The sequence below is a fragment of the Daldinia loculata genome (genome assembly GCF_022478755.1).
Source record: "Daldinia loculata strain CBS 113971 unplaced genomic scaffold F4817scaffold_37, whole genome shotgun sequence".
Classification (NCBI taxonomy): Eukaryota; Fungi; Ascomycota; class Sordariomycetes; order Xylariales; family Hypoxylaceae; genus Daldinia; species Daldinia loculata.
In genome coordinates this window covers 193380-215669 of record NW_026054891.1, presented here as the reverse complement: position 1 = coordinate 215669, position 22290 = coordinate 193380, and the positions used below count along the sequence as shown (strand labels likewise).

At 46.1% G+C, this 22290-nt stretch overlaps 4 protein-coding genes across 4 annotated transcripts; all 4 read left to right on the top strand.

Annotated features, from left to right (window-relative positions):
- Positions 1–1111: 1111 nt before the first annotated feature.
- F4817DRAFT_359872 (uncharacterized protein) lies at positions 1112–3856 on the top strand (the record flags this gene model as incomplete). Its single annotated transcript, XM_049306212.1, has 8 exons — positions 1112–1114; positions 1226–1697; positions 1750–2309; positions 2388–3254; positions 3316–3358; positions 3446–3487; positions 3545–3658; positions 3753–3856. 8 exons carry the CDS (start codon positions 1112–1114, stop codon positions 3854–3856), a joined length of 2205 nt encoding a protein of 734 aa, XP_049157441.1.
- Positions 3857–6301: 2445 nt separating this feature from the next.
- On the top strand, positions 6302–7380 carry F4817DRAFT_166626 (uncharacterized protein). The gene is made up of 5 exons (XM_049298165.1): positions 6302–6446; positions 6501–6568; positions 6622–6791; positions 6850–6966; positions 7047–7380. The coding sequence occupies exons 1-5, from the start codon at positions 6440–6442 to the stop codon at positions 7126–7128; spliced, it is 444 nt and encodes a 147-aa protein (XP_049157440.1). The 5' UTR covers positions 6302–6439; the 3' UTR covers positions 7129–7380.
- A 567-nt stretch (positions 7381–7947) lies between these two features.
- On the top strand, positions 7948–9105 carry F4817DRAFT_342780 (uncharacterized protein). The gene has a single exon (XM_049303943.1). It carries the CDS (start codon positions 8198–8200, stop codon positions 8432–8434), a length of 237 nt encoding a protein of 78 aa, XP_049157439.1. The 5' UTR covers positions 7948–8197; the 3' UTR covers positions 8435–9105.
- An 8469-nt stretch (positions 9106–17574) lies between these two features.
- On the top strand, positions 17575–20725 carry F4817DRAFT_342733 (uncharacterized protein). Its single transcript, XM_049303942.1, has 3 exons — positions 17575–17937; positions 18022–19247; positions 19300–20725. Exons 1-3 carry the CDS (start codon positions 17851–17853, stop codon positions 20165–20167), a joined length of 2181 nt encoding a protein of 726 aa, XP_049157438.1. The 5' UTR covers positions 17575–17850; the 3' UTR covers positions 20168–20725.
- The last annotated feature ends 1565 nt before the right edge of the window (positions 20726–22290 follow it).

Here is a 22290-nt window from a genome sequence, read left to right as displayed (position 1 = left end):
GGAGGCGGCTTGCTTTAAGCGCGGGCTACATAGTAGGTATGGCTTAAGTGTTACATTAACTGCTACATTAACAATTTACCAATTATAATACACTCCAATACTGCATCATGCTAATAACTAAACCAGACATAGTTGCGGTCCTATCCGTGTTATCCCTGCTTATCCCTACCTCATAACATCCCGAGGTCCCCCTTTCGTCCTATCAAAACCCTATCAAACCAGGTCAAAACCAATACCTCCCAGTCCCTCCCCCTTGATCAGCACGGATCCGGATTGCCTCATTTGCACCCACTCGCAAAGTCGAACGGTCGCACAAGGCCTAAGTCTGATTAATTTCCCCCCTCTTTAAACCGGTGAAGCCGCCGGTTTAACGGCCGCCCTAGATCTTTCTTCACCGAGTTGTTTTCTTGACCAGTGCCGTCTCCTCACTCTTCCAATCATCATCTCTTCCGTCCGGCTCAAATCAAGTCGGGGTCAAGTCGGGGCGGCAAGCATACTACCGTTCTTCTGTTCTCAATCTTCCCGTCGGACTTCCTCCATTCTTTCCTAGCTCATGCTCTCCACCTGCTGACTGCTCATTCACTAATTCAGCCCCCTTTCCCTATCTCAAACTACCTTGATAGGCCTCTAAGGTGTCTCAACGCAGGGCGGCGGCTCGTCCCCGTATACTAGCATACTAGCATACTAGCATTACCCAGCCAGCATTGTACAGCACCAAGGCACCAAGGCATCAAGGCACCAAAGCACTAAAGCACCAAAGCACAACACGACACAACACAGCACAGCATAAACATAACATAATACAACGCGGCACCGAAAACATGGTCGCATTAGCTCTCTGATGATCCTGGCAGTCTTATTAGCGGCAATGACGTCCGTGAGGCCTTGACGTACGCCGTCTTAACAAACCCCACTGCCAGTCTGACGCCCCGGTGAGGCGCAAAAAAAAAAAAAAGGATACGCGCAGCTCTTGACTGCTCTCGTATGTGCGCACAGCAAAAGACTGACGCCCTAGCGCACACGGCACACACCCTGTTTTGTGGTGCTAGCTAGGCTCTTGTCTAACACACCTCCATCCTCACACGCCATACGCTCGCTCATCGAACGTACAATGGTAAGATTTTCTTACTATACCCCTTACCCTGGTTCGCCTCTAGATAGCCAAGTAGCCCATACCTTGTCTGTGTCTGTATCCCTAGCGTGCAGTCTGTTGATTTGCATATAGAATAATCCTAATATCAGAAAGCGCCGGCCTTACGGCCATGGGGATCCCCCGGTGGTGTCTATACCCCAGGATCCCTCTTACTCGCTTTCTGCCTCTGCCGTTTCATCTCACCCGGAGCACTTCTCCGCTCACGATCTACAAATACTCCAGCAGGCGGCATCTATCTTAAATTGCCCCGTCCCTGAATTGCTGGACCTTTATAATAGAGCTCCTCATCCTCAGCAGTATCCGCTCTCTTCTGCCCCATATCCCGTTTCAACCAAGAGGCCACGTCTTAGCGCAGATATGATATTGGCATCCCCTCAGGAGAAGTCTTCGCCGCCTACGCCATCCGCCCAAGACGGCTCTGAGCGGCAGCATGCTCCTGAATTATCCAACAGTGGATTCTCCATAGGCATAGACCGTTCTCGTCTCACGCAGTACTTCACTAACTTCTCTGTCTGCTCACCGTGCACAACTTGCGAACCCCAAGGTTTGCTTCCTGTTCTAGTTCTTTTTATGCAAGCATGCTAAATGTGACTTAGTCTACGGTTCAATTCCAGCCAGCTCGCCCTACGCTTACGCTTCGGGGCGTCAGTATTTTGATGACAGGCCATCATCTCCCGGCTCGGTGCCTGGGACTGTGTCTCCAGACCAGCCGAATGTTTTTACTTCTAATGCTCCCTCCACAGCCCCACCGATGATGCCCAATTACCCTATTCTACAGCCAAATCGGCTTATGACTATGCAGCCTTCTACTAGCGGTGAGGGCATGGTGTATCCTGAGGCCGTGCCTGGCCAGCAGTATTTTAATCAATCAGATTTCCACCATGACGTATCAAGCTCCATGTCAAACAACACGATGGAAGCTCAATCATATAGTCCGCCATTGTTGGGGCATAATAGTACTACTGGGAACATCTCACCTCAAGAAGTAAATAGAATTAGTATTGGTAACAAATCCGGTGAATTGGACATCGTACAGCCAAATCAACGACCTTCTGCTGCGAGGAGGGGACCATTCAAAACGAACGACGAACGAGAGAAGACAGCTGAGACGAGGCGAATTGGTTCTTGTATTCGGTGCCGGATGCAACGGATTCGCGTAAGAAACCTCACTGTTGTTTTACTGTTTGATTCCTAGGTAGCGCCCTGTGTTTCATCAGCTAATTCACGACTCTAGTGTGAGATTAACCCTACAGATAAGCTCGGCACGTGCTTGACATGTCTTAAAATAAACAATACGAAGATTTGGCGGATGCCTTGCCTTCGCTATAAGATCACAGACGTGAAGCTATTCAAGCCCGGGAACGTGAAGGGGTACGAATGGACTCGGAGGTGGATAGAGGGGATCCCTGACGATATATCACAGTGGGCATCGTCGGAAACGAAAATAGTCAAGGTTACCGAAGGGTACACCGAACAGGCGGTCGAGCTCCGAGTGCGCCAATTTGTTCCGCAGGATGGAGACAAACTCGAGCGTAGTTGGGTTCACGAGGGAAATAGGAGAAGAGTCAAAATCCCCCCGTATGCTATCGTGAATCTCGAAGAAGCGAAAAGTACCTATACCAATTATATCAGGCAATGGCTGCCCGAATGCTGTAAGAAGGTCGTCGGCAAGGAGAAGTTTTTACTCGCAACGTACGGCGCTGCGATCAGAGCTTCGAGGGACCAGACTATCGACCCCAAGGAGAGTGCGCTTCTGAGGAAGGCGTTGCAGTTGTGGATGGCTGTCCGCTTGACCACCAAATCAACCATTATTGTTGGTGACGAAACGCTAGGGATGTCTAAAGATATCATGGATGAGACGAGTCCACTTCGAGGATGTGTTCCCCTCCCACCTGTGATGGGTGCACAAATTGAGCTTGTCCTTATCCATCAAATACAATCCAGTCTTCGGCGGGAAATGTTGGAAAACTTACAAACTATGACACAGGCCAACAAGCAGAAGACCTGGTTCACGACATACCTAATTACATTCATCCTGCTCCACAACGTAGCTCTCCTCTGCCAACACGACGCTGGATATGCTCGTAAGCATGGTATCAAGGTGTGTATCAAATGACCGCCAGACGACCACGAGGACATTGCGCTCACTTTTTAAGTTGCAGAGCCGGTTTGCGAGAGAAGAGATGGTGAGAGAGTATCAAACGGGTAAGCCCTGGCGTCCTCTTGAACGGGACTTGTTCTTCAACATTAGTTCTCTTGAAGCTGGGACATCCTAACGGCCTTTCTAAACAGGGGCGAACATTCTGTTGGCGTATTTTCATTACTGCAATAGAGGTAAGAAACTCGGAGTTTCACATGCATTAGTGAACCAAATGTGTTAACGGTAGACAGGCGTATATCCGTTCTCTTTGGAGTGCAAGGAGCAAGACATGTCGACATTGGTCGACAAAGATGAGACCAAGATAAAGCTCATCCAGTACACAAGGGCGCAAGCCGAAAAATACAGTAAGCCACACGTCTCTCAATCTTGTTTTGGGATTCTCTATACATACATAACAGTGCCCAAAACGGGTAGATCGCTAACTAGTCGATCTTGCAGAAAAACACTGGGCGAAGTTGCGGCAGAGTGGCGATTACGAGAATGATTTTTACTATATAAGTCAATTGTACGAGGAAAACTGGATGCCGCAGTCCACAATTTGAGAGACGATATGAGCTGATGATCCGCGTGGCGGGAGCTCGGCGTGAAGAAAAAAAAAACTTGAAAGCTTTGGGCAAGATCCAGTTGACAACATCTAAACCAAGAATCAAGCATTGGCGAAGATTAATGTTGTATTTACGCGTAGAACTTGCAGGCCCGGTACAGGTACCTACCTACTCTGCGTTATGCATGAGGTACGAGACCGGATGCAGTGTTGAAATAGGTACATCCTAGGCAGTTACATGCAGGCTCCCCCTACCTACCTACAATAACGGAGAAACAAAGACAGAGTAAGTGTTGCCCAGACTAACATTGAAATATTGAAGCTACCAACAGGAATTCCTAAACGCTGGACTTGCCTATGAAGACTCCTGCCATTCCTGCCATATGAACGCAGTTTTGAGAGTTCTAAAAGCATATCGCTAGTGTGTTTAGGATATAGTTCTCAACTGACATCAAAGTAGACATACGTATGATCATTCTGCAACACGATCCTGCCGTACTATCCTTCAACGCCATACTGCAACTGCAACGGCCCGGGTCCTTCTTGCTTGAGAAAAACGACTTGTCTCATGGAAGTTACCCTATGTTATGTACCTTATGTAGGTTATGATGTGCCTAGGCACGACAGCTGTTAGGTAGTCGGTGCATACGAGTACATGTATAGAAAGACATCGAAAAGCATTATCGGAACATGCCGCCTACATATGTACTCTTCAACCACTCGGGTTGTTCGAGGACGTATACGAATACCTATCTAGCTGAGTGTTGCAATGCTACTTCAGGTTGCTTTTCTAAAACGCCAATGACCAAATTGTGATGGCGTATAAGATTTAGGTACATTAGGTCCTGTGGACATTCCCGCCCATAGGTGTCCTTCTTAGACGATACATGTACGTATCAATTACATCAATACACCTTCCTCGTGGACCCTAGCCATACAAAGCAACATCAAGGAAATAGCAATAGAACAGAAAACCTTCGACCTGCAGGATACATATCACAACATTAAACCTTGGCATCGGTGAAGCAAGCGGATCCTAGCCTTTCCGAGAATGACCCCTGGTACTTTCCCCCCCTTGCACAGCCAATGGATATATATATTAATACCTTGCGGCTCCTTCTCGTGGCAACATGCATCGCTACCTACCTAGATTATTAAGACATGCATCTTCCCACCTACCCGGTTAGCAGGTCAAGGTCCGTGTTTCCTGCAGCAAGCCGTACCTGGTGGCTTGCATTGCAGGTGCATATGATTCAAAAAGAAAAATGAAAAGCATGAAGAGGTAGCTTCGATGCTATGCTACGTTAGGTACTTATGCGGCGGCAGGAGTGGATGTTTTGCATATGTATGTACCTACCTCTGGGGCTTGCCTTACCTATGAGGTACCTGGGTATGTATGAAGGCCCTGGCGAATAGGTAGCCTATAGCCGCGGACCTCATATTCGTTTACGCCACGTCGTTACTGGTGTTGTATCCTAGGGGGTTTCCCTATACACACCCCGACTTCGAACTTGAAGCTTCAATACTAGTGTTTTTTCATCTCACATCTCGATCAGCTTCGTTAAGATATTCGTATATGCTGATTATACAGTATACCTAATGTAATGTAATTTCAGATCGGATAATGACGTCCCCCCTGCTGTACAAGGCGCACTTCCCGTGTCTTGTAGGTATCTGCAGAGTTGTGCTTTCCAGTTAGCAAAAGTATGTGGAAGTCGGTAAGGAGAGTTTTGATGGTATAAGGTTTAGGCATGTTCCATTCTACGAAAGTGCCTCTTCTTTCCTTCCCTACATAGCATTCTTAGATGCCTATTATCTAGCCTGGTTGTCAGATCATAAATTTTCAACTTTTCTTCAACCATTCTCATTCTTCATTCTTCATTCTTCACACCACATCACATCTCATCCGAGCAACTGCAGATCTATCAGCCCAGCCACTAGAATCTTCTGTTCGTTTCATTATACTAAAACGCCTTTCAGGAACTCAACCACTATAGGTTCGTTGATGGTATGACCTGCTATTGGATGCAACTAACACGTTACAAGACAATAGACATGGATTCCAACAACGGTCCAGTCCTGTTTTCCTCAGGAAACGCATTGGTCAATGCGGAGTATCCCTTGCATGCTAACCCTGCCTCGGAGGGATTGTCTGGTCTCCCCGTGGGCTTTCCCGCTCACTTGGGTCAGGCGTTTTCCTGGACAGGAAATCAAGTCAATGATGATGAGCTCCACTTCGTCTATCATTTGACCGAGGAGAACCTGGCAGAGGTCCGCTCCGCGAAGGATCACTTCAAATGTATGTCTTCCCCAAAGTTTCCTTCGGAGCTTCTCCTTGACTAACCTTCGATGTCCAGCGTTGGAACTGGATGGTGATCTAGTCAACCGGGACAATTTTCCCCTTCCCACACTCGGTCCCAAACTAGATGAGCTTAGTCATGATATTCACAATGGCAGCGGCCTCTGCGTTATTCGTGGAATCAACCCGGAGGACTACTCCGTTGAAGACTTGACCATTGTATGGCTAGGTATTCAAGCATACATCGCTGACCAGCGAGGATGCCAAGACCACCGAGGCAACATGCTTGGTTAGTATACGGGTACATGACCTAGATATCATATCGAGCTGACATATTTCTTAGTCCACATCGTGGCAGACAACTCTTCTCAGCTGAAGTTAGGCCACCACCGCCATTCGACTTCTGCTATTGTAAGTTGGATTGGACAATTGCATCTTTCTTCACATGCTTACAATGTATACAGTCCTTCCACAACGAGGAGGCGGGCGACGTGGTTGCTTGGTTGACTCGTAGCACTGCAGCAGCCGGAGGCAAGTGCATCGTTGCGTCGGCTTATACCATCTACAATATCCTGGCGGCCCATCGTCCCGACATCATTCGCACCCTTGCGAAGTCGGATTGGCCATTTGCTTTGTAAGCTCATTCTATATTCAACATTGCTTGTAGACGACACTGACATTTCCGATTCAAGTCCGCGCTTCCAATGTCGACCCATATTATTCCACCACAACTCGAGGCTGGTGATGAATTTTGGTCGTACGCCCCTATTGGGAAATGCCATCCACCCACGCCCAGAGAACCTCCCAAAGCTCAATGATCGCCAGCGCGAGGCTCTTGACGTGGTGGAAGCGATTGCCCAAGCGGTCCAACTTGAGATCAAGACCCAAGCTGGCGACATGCATTTCATCAACAACCTTGCCGTTCTCCACAGACGCGAAGGATTCGTCGATGGCGACTCTCCTCAGCGTAAGCGGCACTTGGTTCGCATGAGACTACGCAGCTCACAGCAAGGATGGGACATACCCGACGAACTGAAGCGGGAATGGCATGATGCATTCGACGCGGACACCTACCAGACGTGGCACCTGGAACCGATGCCTGGCGACGTGTTCCCCCTTCGTAAGTACACTAACTAAATCATATGGCCCACGATACCTTAGGTACCTAGTAGGGCGGGTACTTATGCACTGCATCTCACGGGGAACGGTTGGGATTGGGAAAATTACCAATAAGGTTCCGGCTCACGGAGGTTAATACGGGGATAAAAAGGGGTTTCATCAATGGTTTCTTCTCGGGATGTGTCAACTTGCTGTTTTCCTTGCTCTAGCTCTGGTTGAGCTACCTAATAATTCGTCGACGATGATGGGGTTTGAGAGGAGTGTGTCCGATCCCTACAACGAAGCACGATCCTTTGGAACATTACTGTCTACTGGGAGTATACGATATGTCCGCCAGTTCTAAGACTGTCTTGCCATGAAATTATCACTATCCCTACCTAGGTACAATAGATACAGAATTACTCAACCTTTGCAAAAGGGAAATAAAAAAACATTTTTTTTTGCCGATATTGTTGTAGACTGGGCCGTTCTCCTCCCCGATCTCCACAATGACCAAACGATTGGCCACTTTGCATCTCAGTGTTTGACTTGGCAGAACAATTTTTTTCTTTGATTCTCTTTTAATACTACGACGTGCCGTCCCAAATCAAAGTTGCACCATGGATGCAGGACCAACCGGGATTTAAAGCATAATTGCGCGGACAATACTAATGGCTGCAGCCGTAGCGCGTCTAGTTCTTTCGGGAGCTAGGAACGACAGCGAACGACATTGGTCCAGAGAGATAAAAATAACTAGGATAAGACTTGAATTCATCAAATTCTGTGGTAACAACGATACAGTAGCAGTTGTCAAGCTGGGCCTCGACTCTTCTTTTTTTTTTTCCTTTCCCCCTTTCCCTTTGGAATATTCCTAAGCCATTAATAGAGGCATAATGGTAAACCAACAAGCATATCAAGACGAGATGGTTGTCTACATGCCCCATGCGGAGCTATATACTAGTAATCTATAAAAAGCGCGTGTTAAGATTTCTTGGATTAACCCTCTTAGTAATAACCAAAGTAGGCCTAGGCACGGCTCTTAACCCCATGCCCCCGTTCCCATTAATACCCTCCCAACTCCTTGGTTTCGTCCGGACGACCGTCGAGATCGGAGATCAGAGGCGGAACCCACATGTGTGTATATATTATGTATGTAACCTATGTGCCACGTACGGCTAGGCGTGTTGGCGTATGTGTGCCTCTTGTCTCGCACTCGCCCCTGAATAGCGGATATACGTATGTACCTAAGGTATAGTAGTTCGGGTGAAATGATCTCAGCTCTAAAACTTAGGTCTTCTCGAGATGCAGCTTGTTAAGAGCATTTTGATCGATGTGCATGCAGCCGGCGACCGCCGTTAACCATATATGAGTATATTTATAAGGTGATTGTGGAGGAGTGTTACGGGCTTGTAATCCATTTGCAACCCATCGAACTCGTTATAGTGGAGTAAGACATATACTATGAAGAGTCTCCTGCTAGTGCTGCTACTGTAGTTTTTACCGTAGACTATTCTCGTACATACGTACATAGAGGATAGAGAAGCGTACTATGTAATAAGCGCATAGGTGGCTTTTCCCCGTTGCGCTTGACCCCTTGTAGTCCCTCATGCTCGCTTACTCCACTGCAAGATCGTATTTCTATTACATAGTACATTTTAGCTTGTCCGGATGGTATTATTCGTCTTAGACTTGCAGCGTGCGTCGTAATGTGGCTCCAGGGAGGAAAGTAGGTACATGATATTTAATGTCCGTAGGTACGGGATTCGACATCGCCGTAGCGGCGGTGGGCTTGATGCCCGGTTAAACTTTGCCACTCCGGCTCCCACCCGGCTCAGCAAAAAGCCCATGGCGCATGGGCGCATGGGCGCATTACACTAGGTTAGACATTATCCACATTATCCACAATAGAGCAGGATGCAGAGGATGCAGAAAGAGTGTACCTCTTAAGATTCCGGCTGACGGCTTGGATCTGCGAAAAAGTAGCATTTACAAAGTAGCATCTACAAAGTAGCATCTACTGTAGTACAAAGCAGTCACATATATGTTAGGTAGTGTTCCGCCGCATATGCAAGAGGAGGCTACTTATTGTTTGAGTACCTACCTTAGGTAGGTAGAGATTTGAATGGAGATGGTCATATTCGACTTTCTACTCGTCACATACCGTTATATATGAGATATATGAGATATATGACATAGATATATCATATTTCATTATACGATATTTCGTGCGACGTCGAAGAACCACACCGCAAGCCACCTTCTGCCGCCCTCTAAAGTTCTGTCTGGTTTCATTATCCGCGGGATGCCAAGACGCTCCAGCCACAGTACTTAATTAACAACCTGGTTCTCATCACATACCTACCTCATAGTATTGCATTACGACTAACTCACGTGGCCTAGTGGCCTACCTACCTAGTAGTGGCCGCCATCCTTCTTACATTCAATGTTCCTTCTACATTAGGTACACTTACACTTCGAGGCTTAGGAGGCTTGAAGGAACATATGTTGTTTTTCCCCATACAAATATTTCAGCCAACGAACGTGCGAATAGAAAGCCACCTCGTCAGTCTAAGACTCTCAAGATTTTTATATCGACACTTTGCGGACTGCCCGCTCTTTCTCAAAGAGGCGGTCGGGTTTTGAGATTGGGGGTTGTTTCTAAGGTCTGGACCGTAATGATGATCAGCGAAAAGAAAAGCATGCAAATAGAAGGGTAAGGTCTGGACTGTCGTCTATCACTTACCATGTACGACCCACGCACGTTATACACACGTCAGGATGTTGTCAGCTCACCCACGAAGGTCGAGCCTCCGCCGGTAGACATTGACCATAGCGTCCGGGGAGCACAATCACTGGATCGGGGCAGACGGAAATGACGGCCGGCACCTCATTTGGTACCATTAATTCGCCTCAGCACTAAAAGGGGCACTATCATATCTCATAAAACACTTAGAAATCGTTGAGGAAAAAGTTGGAGGGGTAGTGGAATTAGTAAAAAAAAAAAAAAAGGACCGCTCTAGTCGGGTTCAGTTGAACTCGAGAATGATGAGCTCGTCTTCGCGGATGCGGAGCTCCAACTATAGCTTGCTATACGGGTTGCCGCTTCTATAGCACCGTACGTAGCTGTGTATCTGATAATCTCAGATCTCTTCGACGTACGATGAGCCACCTACGCAACGCCTATGGCACCCGAATTCCCAATGCTCTGAACACCGTGTTTTCGGATAGCTACGCCTTGGCCAGCGTATCCAAATGTACAAGCATGGTACAAGATGGAGTATAAGTACATCTAGCACCGGTGTAGTAACGCCAGACGCCTCCGCGGGTACTGTAATGTGCCGCCGCTAGCAAGTACCTGGTTGCAGTAGACAAGCCAAGCACACCTCCAACATCTCTGCTAGGCATGTGCTTGCATCCGCCCTTCAGATCTGAGGCATGGGGTTAAGGCTAGCTGGGGCCGGGGCCAAGGAAGTGGGTATGGGTATGGGTACTTTTCTGCAAGGCCTTCTTGCATGGGGATTGGACGCTGCGACGGTCACCGGTACAGGGCTGCTAGCTTGCTGCAGAGGACGTGCTGCCCTTCATGCACGGGTTAATTACTGTAACCTGTCGGGATGCAGAGTTTCTAATATCTATCTACCGCCTGCTGCATAGGCGAGGACAGCGGCAACCTGACGCCCTGCTAGCTGCTAGACACACCCACGTAACCCATAGACGAGCCAAGGATTGCTGTCTCTCGTCTTCGGGGGCCACGACGCAAAGCCAACGAAAATGCACAATGAAAAGACGATAGGAAATCGACGCCTGAGCCCTGTTACAACACGACCGGTCAACGAAAAGGCGACGATCTCAGCGGATTCGAAACGTGTCGATGAACACATATGTTTCCCGTATCCGATAAGAAAAAGGGCCTGGCCCGTTCGAAAAAAGAAAAAAAAAGGGAGTGATCGAGATCAACGCGATGCTTCTATCCAACCCTTTTTACTTTCTAGACGGTCCTCGACAGGATTTAGGGTGGTGTGACACGAACTCGTGAACTGTGCGCAGTACTTGCAGTCGGGATTCCGGGTCATGGTACGGACGTATTAGAGACTGACTTAGGATTGTCGATCCTAGAGAAATCGTGGTCTCGGAGTGCGAAACGCGAGAGGCGCGGTTGGGTACAAAAAGTGACTAATGAGACCGCACCACGGGCCATTATCGTCGCGTGACTCGTTGAGAGTTGACGTAGAATGGTCCCATTTCCTGGGAACCAATTTTATTTCATTTTATTTTCGGCAATTTCTGCGAATCAAGTCAGCTAATCCTCCACATCCGCCGATGAAGTCTGATATAGGAAATGGAAAATGGTTATTAAAAAATAAAGGTTAGGTACCTACATATGTATGTAGGTACTATGTAAGAAGACAGGGGGGGACGGGGTTAAAGGAAGGGTAAGACTGCTTATTCGGCCTTACTGCCCAACCTATTCCTATGTGGATGTCGACACACACACGCATCTAGAACGGCCAAGAAGAACTTTTGATGGGCGAGAGCACTTGGCTCAGAAGTACTCCATACTCTTACACGTCTTACACGTCTTACACGAACAACTCGGACTAGGATGCGTCCTAAAAGCCTTCGGCTAATGCTATCGGATAAACATGTGGTCAGCAGGTAGCCATACGCAACGATAGGTAGACGCCTTATATGTCTCTACATACCTCATGTACGAACCCTGAAGGTATCTACATCATGTATGTATGTAGGTAGGTGTAGGTAAGTGGTGAGTTGATCTTAGCTACCTAAGGGAGGGTGGTACCCATTACCTGACATCTCTGAGGTCGAATCGGTGGGTTTTCTTTCTCATCCCGTTTTCTTCTCCTATTGTCTGTCAACCCATAGCATTCGAGCTCTTCTTGACAGAACCAGATGGAATTCCATAGCATAATAGGGAGATGCCATATCAGTCGACATGCATCGGAACGCTCCGGATATGCGCAGTCACATAATTATCAGCCGTCCTTGCAATGCCTTCTTACTTGGGGTCTTGATCCACAAGCGCTCCAATGGTTGCTCTGCAAGTTTCGATTCTGAGAAAGCGGCATAGAAATCTCCGTAGAGAGAGTAATCCAAGCAAACTGACGTCTTAGTAACTCTAACCCGATCAGACCTACGTAAATCGTTAATCGATATGACCCAGTTCAGATGGAGATGTCCATGGGAAAGTTGTCCTGTTGCCTTTGCAACGCACCAAATTACACTTGCCCTTGGGTCTTTCGAAACCAGATCATCGTAACTTGAAACTGGTTTCAAGTTGAACCAAACATGGATATCACTGAGATGTGATGTGTAAGCTATACAACCCAGCCTCGGTAACTCGGCTTATAGGCGGCTATCGTGGGCTGGTGTTGAGAGGATGAGCTTCGTCCCACCATCCGTTTCCAGCACCCAGTTTTATGATTACTTTCCCGAAAGGAAACGTAAAGTTTCGCGGAAGACTATTAATTTATAAAGAAGAGAAAGGTACTTTTGAGATCTCGGGAGCGAAATACGGCTTGAGACCCCGCGAGGTCGGTTCTTGAGAGACCAAACCCGAGCTAGGTTCTGTGAATAAGGACGAGCAAGCATTCAACATAACCAAGTGAGATACGGACGAATCTTTATACCAACTCAATGGCGTCCCTCGGCGATCGGCGGAGGTGATAACGCGGGATTTGGCCATCGTCAGTTTGTGCGACAGTCCGATCTAGAATGTTGTCGTTCACTCCAATATCCAGGCCGTGTTACAGCATTGCGGCAACGGGTCGAACATAAGCACTAGCAGCCCGTTACATACTCGAATCTCGGTTATCCCGCGTGATCGGCGAAGTTCGCATCGTGTGGTTTGGGTTTGCGAACTGGTGGGTTGGTGGGTTGGCCTAACCCCCCTGGCAACCAACGAACCTACCTATGCGAATCCGGATCTGGACCTTGTGATCCGCCACTACTACGACGATGGGAGGCTGTGGGGAGATCGCGCCGCCCTTGCATGATCTGATCTGGTCTGCTCGGGCGAGGACGATGCAAGCCTTTCGCTACGTACTGGGAGGGAAAACTTTATAGAAGGCTTGGTAAAGGTACGTGCCTAACAAGCAAGGGCCGGCTGTATGAGTATGATGGCACATAATGTTCCCTTGGAAATGGAGTGTTGTTTTAACCGACATTATGTAGATGATGGTCAACACACACACACACACAAGACAGCCCAGGAGAAGAGTTTCCGGAAATGGCATCTGACTCTTTCTATAGGTAACTAGTCGCTATTAGTTTATAGTACTACGGTAGTAGGCATTTCAATTCCAGGGTAACCCCCTTTTTCTTCCATTCGGACACATACAGATAGGTATGAAGACACCATGACGTTTCCATGCTATACATGTTGTACGCTCCCGACATCGATGGGTTCGTAGATCGTAGATCTATCTCGGGCGGGTTGGGGTCCAGGGGTAGGTAATACGTCCGGTCGTGGGAGACGGAGACCCTTTCAACGCAGAGCGAGCTTACACGGTATTATTCCACGGCTTCGTGGTTACACAGTGTTAGGTGAGATACGTGGCTACGGCTGGGTTGTTGGTTGTTTTGTTTGGAGGGGAGGGAAATGGGATAATTGACGAGTCATCTGCGTTGATTGTTTAGATGGAGGTTTGCATTCGTGAGACTGGCTCGTGGTAGATGTGTTTCCTTGCGTACGGACGTTGCTGCTACCCTCCTACTGCTCTTGGTGCCCATGCCGCATTGCAGAACGTAGCCTTATACATACAATGGATCGCAGATATGCTGTACACGATACCCCCTTGGATGTTTAGGGCTGTGATATGTGGTAGTTTATGTTGATTACTTTTTTATATGTCAGGAGATAGGTAGGTAGTGGCTGTGGGACGAAGACTCTTGTACGACTTTTCTTGTCTTGTGTCGTTGCGGACGGAACAAGTTTCGCTGTGAAGACTATATTGTACGCGTGTTTATCACCCGTTAACTGGGATGCTATCCCATCGAGAGTGGAGATAGAACGGGAATTATGTCTTATACATAGGGTCTCTCCCCCATTAAGTGATAGCTAAGTGCCACATGGGCGCGAAGCAGTTACCGAGGCATTCCCTGACCATCGGGGTTATCCCGGTGTTGCTAATGATAGACCAGACTTATGTGGAAATGCTGGTCAGTCGATGTTTGGCCCATGGATGGCGAGATTTGATAAGCTTCAACGAGAAGAGGTGGTAGATAATTGTATGTAGACTGTTGAGTGTTTGGCTTGGATACTACGGTTTTTATGGGAACATTGATAATTAGGTACGTAATTAGGTCGCCTCAACCCGTCACAGTCAACCGCTTCCAGAGTGAAAGCACTACGTACATATGGTGGAAGTTTCTCTAGAATATATACCCCTATAGGGTAATATGAGGTAATGATCTTGAAGGTCGGGGGAGTTGGTATATGGGCAGATCATATTAAGGGGTTGTCTATCTACCTAGGCCAAGCTTCGGGAGTTATCTAGAACATAGGAGAATGATTATAAGCCTACGAGAGCCCATAGCTTGACAGTTGTTTGACATTCAAAGATGAGGCGGGGTCCTTATCCTCGGCTTTGGGCATAAGGTGCTTGACGGTTAGGAGCTATGCTAGAAGGTAATAGATCGGATTGGCGAGTAGTTAAAGGACAACATGCCCTCGTTACTCACTACTACCTTGGTAACCATGGATAAAGACTTGGCTGCCTGTATGTATGTATAAACAATGGGACCGTTTCGCTTATACGGAAGCTTCAACCGATGGGGGTGACTATGTCGTATGATTTACCCCTGAGCAGATCCACCAGGGGGTGGTTGGTGTTCTAAAACTTTGAGATTAATTAACTAACTAGAGTACTTATCTATCAACTCAAACAGAACTCATCATTTGGAGTAGAATGATGCTGTAGAAGTAGTGGCTCGCTGAGTATTCGTTGACTTCCAAATTATGAGGCGAGGGGGGATCTTGTCTCGTGGGAATTGCCCCGTTGGTAGGTATAACTGTCAAAGTTGTCACTCAAGGCCGTGGAGATATGGAATAATGGTTTAACGTGAGATTTAACATGTTAGGGTTATTCAAAGTTGATATCCTCATTGCGATAGCTTGATCAATAAAGGGGTTTGTTAATGGGAGAGCTCCTATAAGTTTTTATGCAATATTACCCTATCTTTACCACCTCATTATAAATATCGCTTATTATTGTTAATCAAATTTCTATAATGCCAAGTCTTCACTTTGTACGTATTGGTAGTATCCATGATACCTATAGGTATATTCCCTGTGGTATATGTATATTCTACTACCTGCCTTACTAACCACCCCAATACCTTATTAGAACAACCTGCCATGAGATAATACGGCTACCCCTTGGAGTAGCTACTATATAGTAGGTTTATATAAGGAGAGTATTCTTCCCCCTATCCTTGGAAGGGATACGAGTTGCAACAGTCACCAATACACCTATATACTAGAAGCTAGGCCCTTGCCTCTCGCTATATTCATCCGCGGTCTTCGATACTACTACGTGTTATTTAGTTGTGGTCCTTCAATATTGGATCGTGAGGTGGCCTTAATCGCGTTGGGGATGGTGGCAATACTTCTAACGTGAATTTCATTTCGATAGGCCAGATTAGGATAGATACGAGGGGGTCGGAAAGGCCTAGTTAGGAGAAGTCATAGCATATAATTCCAAATTCTACACAAGTATGATGATATATGCATAAGGGAGAAGAGGCAAGAGAAGAGATCTTAGACCATGTGGGGTCTGAACATGCGACTATCCCAGCCACTTGTCCTCTCAAGCTGTTGCCTGAAAGCGCGACTGCATTGTCTAGCCTTCATTCATTATGTCTATGTATTTCCTAATAGTTGTATACCCCTGAAGCCGGGACACATAGGGCTATAGTCTTGCTTTACATAGATAGTCACTGTATAGTAACATCACCCCACTTGGCTATCCTAGTATCACAGTTAAACATAGAAGAATACTCTTGTTTGTTATTAAATTAACTTATCGTTTATAGATAATTCATCTCTGTCATGCAGTGTTTGTGACGTGAATTTTCCACTGTGAAGTAGTCTTAAGAACTAAAGTTAAGAATTAAGGAAAGTCCATTGTCTGGATTTCTATAGGATTAGTTAATGTTATACACTACAGCTTAGAAGTTACCCCTGAGAAAGAACCAACTGACTCTTATTGGTGAGACATCTAAGTTATCTTTAAGTACCAGTTACACATTGTGCAAGCACGGACCACAACATCATGACCCACCTTCATCCCACTAGTCGGAGTTATGTAATTGGCGGGGTAATGCTGGTGATCCCTTAAAGTTGCTTAAGTTGCTTTAATCTTATCTCAGGTAACCTCAGACCAGATATTTTTTTCGAAACGGGCTGCGCCCGCCTGCGCCACGCAACGCATGGTCCGTGTATTTATACCTGTAAGTCACAGGCAAAGCATTCGAAAATATTTGGTCTAAAGTTATACAATATTGCAAAGATTTTTAACATTTTTATTAATAATAAAAAAATTAAACATTACATTTATAATAATTTAATATATTATAATAACGTATAAAATAACTTTAATTTTAATAATTTAAAATTTATAATATATTTTTTTTAACTTTTTATTTTTTTTATATATTTATAAAACATTATTTTTTTATATATTAAATTTTAACGTTTAAAAATTTTTAACGTTTTAATTATATAATATTAAATTTTATATAAAATATTTAAATATAATAATTTAATATTTTATAATATTTTTTTTTTTAATAATTTAAAATTAATAATATTATTTTTTAAATTTTTTAACTTTTTTTATATATTTATACGGTTTTATATATTAAGTTTTAATATTTGTTACGGTTATCGTTACGCGTTACGGTTACCGTTACGACCGGTGTTATAATTAACGCGTTATAACCGTTATAATATAACCGTTATAATTACTTTTAATATTTTAAAAAACTTAAACGCGTAAATTTAATTAATAAATTTAATAAAAAAGTTAATAATTATTATATAATCAATTATTATTAATTATAAAAACGTATTAATATTATTATTTTAATAATATTATTAATATTATTATTAATATTATTATTTTAAAACGTTAAACGTATAATTCTAGTGTACAAAGTCTTAAACCTGCCTTAGACCATAGATTTGATGTTGTTTTGGGGGGTTGTTCCGGGTTTTGATTGGTTGAAAAGTGGTGTGGCTAGGGGAGGTACAACCCCACGAACGATATCGAATTTATGGTCTGAGTTTACTGAGATAACTTTAGTCGCTACAAGCTTTGTAGCTTCACCTATCGTTATCAACTCTAATTCATGTTGGTCTCCACCGCCATGCGTCAGACATGTGCATATTATGATGATTTCCAGAAGTTACGACGCCTTTCAAATGACTAAAGAATTTCCACCTACAATAATTATCTGCAATATACCTGCAATAATTAATCCGAGCCTCCTCTCCCATCATCTTTCCTTAGCACCGAATCCACTGATAAGCACTGGCAACTGGCAACTGGCAGCCCCTGGCAATCTGTGATGATATGGCGAAGGATATGGCGAAGGATACGAGCTCCGTTGGGGGGGAGCTCCAAGTGAGCAAATGCTACTGCGAGACCGGCCGCAAGAGAGTAAGCACCTCGTCGAGCTTGTCGAGCTTGCTTATTGAATATTTGAACATTCCTGCTGACGTTGTAACTTGTTGTTGCTTGTAGCATCGCATCTCCATGTCAATACAGATACCCTTCGAGGCTAATCACCCCGCAGGGGAAATCAACCTGAATAACGATGTGGACGAGCAAAGTATCGACGATACCAGCGATTCGGAGGAAGCCATCGAAGATGACGACGTTCATATACTTGATAATGATAATTTTATGGAGGGTGTAACGCAAATGGATTTGGAAGATGATCTAACCTTTATAGGGGCTCTAGAGCCCAATGAACCAGAAGATTTATCGACGGACGGGCTCTTCGACCCTGGAATGGATGACTTTGATGACTTTACCGACCAGGAACCTACTACGGAGCCGGATGGCGCATTGGAGGAAGAAGGACCACCGCGGATCGCAACATGGAGATTGAACCTTACGGCACTATCACAAGTCTACAATATCTACATGGTGGCATACACAGACAAGATATACGTCTCCCGGCCCCGCAGCTGCATTACGAACTCTTTGCCTGCTGAGCCTGACCTTATCTTACGACCGCAGCCTAGCGCGATGGGTATTGAAGTTGGCGGGTACCTAGATAACATCTTCCCGCATCAGGTGAACCATCTAGTCGTTGGTGATCTTGGTGATGAGGAAATTCTATTGCTTGCCTACGATGATGGCGATGTCATCGGATACTACACTCGGTCTATTGAGAATGAACTTCTGCGCCGTGAGAGGGACGGCCGAGACATTGAAATCGTTCCCGAGCCCTTCTTTCACGAGAATGTCGGGAAAAGCGCGTGGGGGCTTGCAGTTCACAAGAACTCTCGCCTTATAGCTGTCAGTTCTAACGCGCACAACGTCTGTGTTTTCGTCTTTGCCTTAACCGGGAAAGATTACAGACATAATCCCGGAGTTGACTCAGTTGAATTCTTTAGGAACATCGCTAAGAATCTAAATGGTGATCCCTCGGAACCATCAAACAGCAAACCCTCACCTGATAAGGAGACTGGCTATGTGTCTTCGCTAGAAAAAGCAATCCGACGTCGAGATGCCAACTGGCGAATTATCCTAGACACTGGTCTAGGAGGAGCCAATATCCCGAATGTTGCCTTTGGTAGCGACAACAAGGGGGAAGCAGATAAGGTTGTAGCAATAGATATCGAAGGAAGGCTCTGGGTGATGGACATTTGGCACTTTGGTGGCCATCCTTTCGTTAAGATCGAGGACCTCTACTCCGCTCGCTCGCGGAACGTGAGGTTTCACTATGACACTTTCCGCAAGTGAGTTTGCCCCATGTTGCTATATCATGATGAATATGCTAACAGAAGCCAGGCCTCGGGGCTGGGGTGTTCTCGTACTCCCCGAAAGCAGCTTCCTCCCGGCAGCCGATTATAAGGATTCGCTAGGCCTAGAAAAAGATAATATCAGATTCATTTCTCACGAGAGGATTGGAAATTGGTTTGATATCAGCAAGGCCATCAAACACGTGAAAAACAATTCGTCGGTGCATCCGTGGGTGAGATGGGATAAAATCTCGCGATTTTCGTTCAACCCTGTTGAGCACAGGGGTGTGCCACCTGGGGGTTCATGGTTTGAATTCGACCACAGGATGAAGGTCCCTGACTTGGGCGCCGCGCAGGAATTTCGGACAGGGAAACCCGACTCTGAATATATTGAGGAGCCCAAGACCATTCTCACGGACGGAAGCAGTATTCTACGAACATACGAGGTCGATCTTGAGCTTCGCAGTTTTGAAGAGGGTGGTATAGGTATAATGTTTGAGAAAGCCATCGACCAGTCTCGACCTCCGCATGCAGTGACTCCAGCAATGAGAATATCTCATGAACGCCTAGCGAATCTCATACACGTCCCGGAACTGTCGCTAGTCGTAGCCGGCTCATTGTGCGGGCGGGTGGCGCTTGTCACTTTGACGCGCCCTCCAAAGCAGTTCCTATTCAAACGGGGCTTCAAGGTTGAGGCTGTCCTACCTCTGAAACGGGATGAAGATAACGAGATGCGGCCTATCTGTCCCTTGCTAGGGGTGGCCGTCGGGCCAGTGCCGTTCTCCGGAAATGTAGAACGAGCAACCGGGCCTGTTGGCCGAAGACGATACCGCATCATGCTTCAGTACTACGACCTTAGAATTCTCAGTTACGAAATATCTCGAAACTCATTAACAGACCCCCTCTCCATTGTATGAGGGTCACAAATTTCTTTCTCTTCTGTACAAAATCATTGTCAAGATACCCAGGGTTTCGTGGGATGTTTTCGAATCGAGGCTGGGCTAAACCAGCAGGCGTTTAGGTTGCATAAGGACAAGGGAGGACGGACGAGGCTCTTGAATTATTTGTCATGTTGCATGGCGGTCCCGCAAAGGATTGATAAAGGGAATCAAAAAGGTAACAAACCGGAACAGATTGGCATGAATGAGGCTTGACTTGCTTAGCTTAGCTTTTCAGCTACCATATGGCTAGATACATACTACGAAATGCCACGACGGCTAGCCCGTGGGGGAACCAGACCAGCCAGACAGGGATTTGTTTCTACAAAAAGCCACCCGGACTACCTAGGGTAATTTGATGTAGTTTGAATTTGGGCTCACGCTCGCTTTGTGAACAAGACTCTTATGTATCAAGATTATGTAGTGACATACAAACCGAGCTTTACCAATAGATCGCATTCCGAGAGTAAAATAAGACTCGTATAATCAAGCACGCTAATGCCGAGGGTAATATACTGAAATACGTCGTGTTTTAATAGTATTACCTGATTTCAAGAAACTAATATTCTATTTCATACTTATAAATCACGACAGTTAATGATATGAATCTACACTAGAAGAATGATATGCATACGTAGGCTGAGGTACATACCCATATATCCAGATCAGATGCCAAGACGCGATTTCGTAGGGTAATGATAAATCAATAGAAAAGCAGCAACTTCTGATTGGATGATAAATCAAAGATAAGGCTTGAGCTAGCCTTTCCCTTCAGAGTTAGGGTAATGCGGGTCAGTTATTTATTTCCGGGGATCTGTGGGGCAGGTTTTGTCATTCGATAAGGTAAACTTCCTGACTGACAAGACAGATACGCCCCCAATTCAGCTCTTCAGCCCAAACCTACTAATCTACATAATCTCCGGCAGCCTCGTGCGTTTCCTCGCTTCGCGACACGAGACTGTGAAACGATGCGGTACCGTCGTAGGCGACTCGAGTAACACCAACGAACTTATTAGTTATCTAGTTGCTTGGATGTGACTGGCTGGAGCGACGCAGACGTTCTGGAAGGTTGCCGAACGTAGCGTTGGTCCGAGAAAGTGGCATTCGAACATCGATGGTCGATGGCTTGACATCATCCAAATTGTACCCCAAGCTAGAAATTGTTAACGCGGTACTTGGAGATGGCTTGGTCTCAATTAAGCAATTGGACCTAATGTCGATCCCGCCCACTAGTGGTCCCCTGTCTCTGAGAAGTTCTACTGGGAAAGAGATTGAAGACTGTCAGACTCTAATAAGAAAAAAAAAATACCTCGTTTACTCGTCGTATCTTGGTTGAGCGAGCGCGGGATGCGTCATCTATTTGAGTTAAGCTTGTTTCCGTAGGGAATTAGCTCAGTAGTTAGCATTGGCTTACATGCGAAGGGATTGCGATAAGTGCGTACTTGAGACCAAGACGTCTACGCAAGATAATATCAGTCGCAAATGTTTCAAGAACTTGCGGCTAGTTAATAGTAAATCGTTTAAGCTTCGACGGTGTCGAGACGAGATGGGAAGTACCTCGCTATTTTCCCCCCTTGTCAATCCCCCAGTTAGACGGGCTTGTTCCGATCTCAGCCCCATCGCGCGACTCATCCACGATTAGGTACAGCAGAGATAGGAATTGTTCGGGCTGAAAGCTGGCGCTCCCATTCGTCTGCTCCGAGGGCGTTGCAAATGGTTTGCAGGGTAGCGGACAAACTATTTCGTAACAGATACGCCCGTCCCACGCGATCTATGTAGAGGCTCGAGCTTTCTGGCTTGGCTAGAGCCTACATAGGGGACCTGCATTGATGTACCCTTGGACTTGGGTTTGACGACAACAACTGTGGAAGAAGAATGTCGATTTCGTGGGTTCTTACATCGTAACGTCGTTTGGGATGGGATAGAGGATATGGGATATGTATCCATGGCCTCGCCTCGCCTCGCCTCATGCAATGCGGAAAGTTAGCATCACCACTCGGGTTTTTTAGCCAAGCCAATTTCTTAGTCAACGTCCAGTAACAAAGCCCCCTGATGCTGCGGCTGCCGAGTAACTCCACGCACCCCATATTATCGAAATAGGT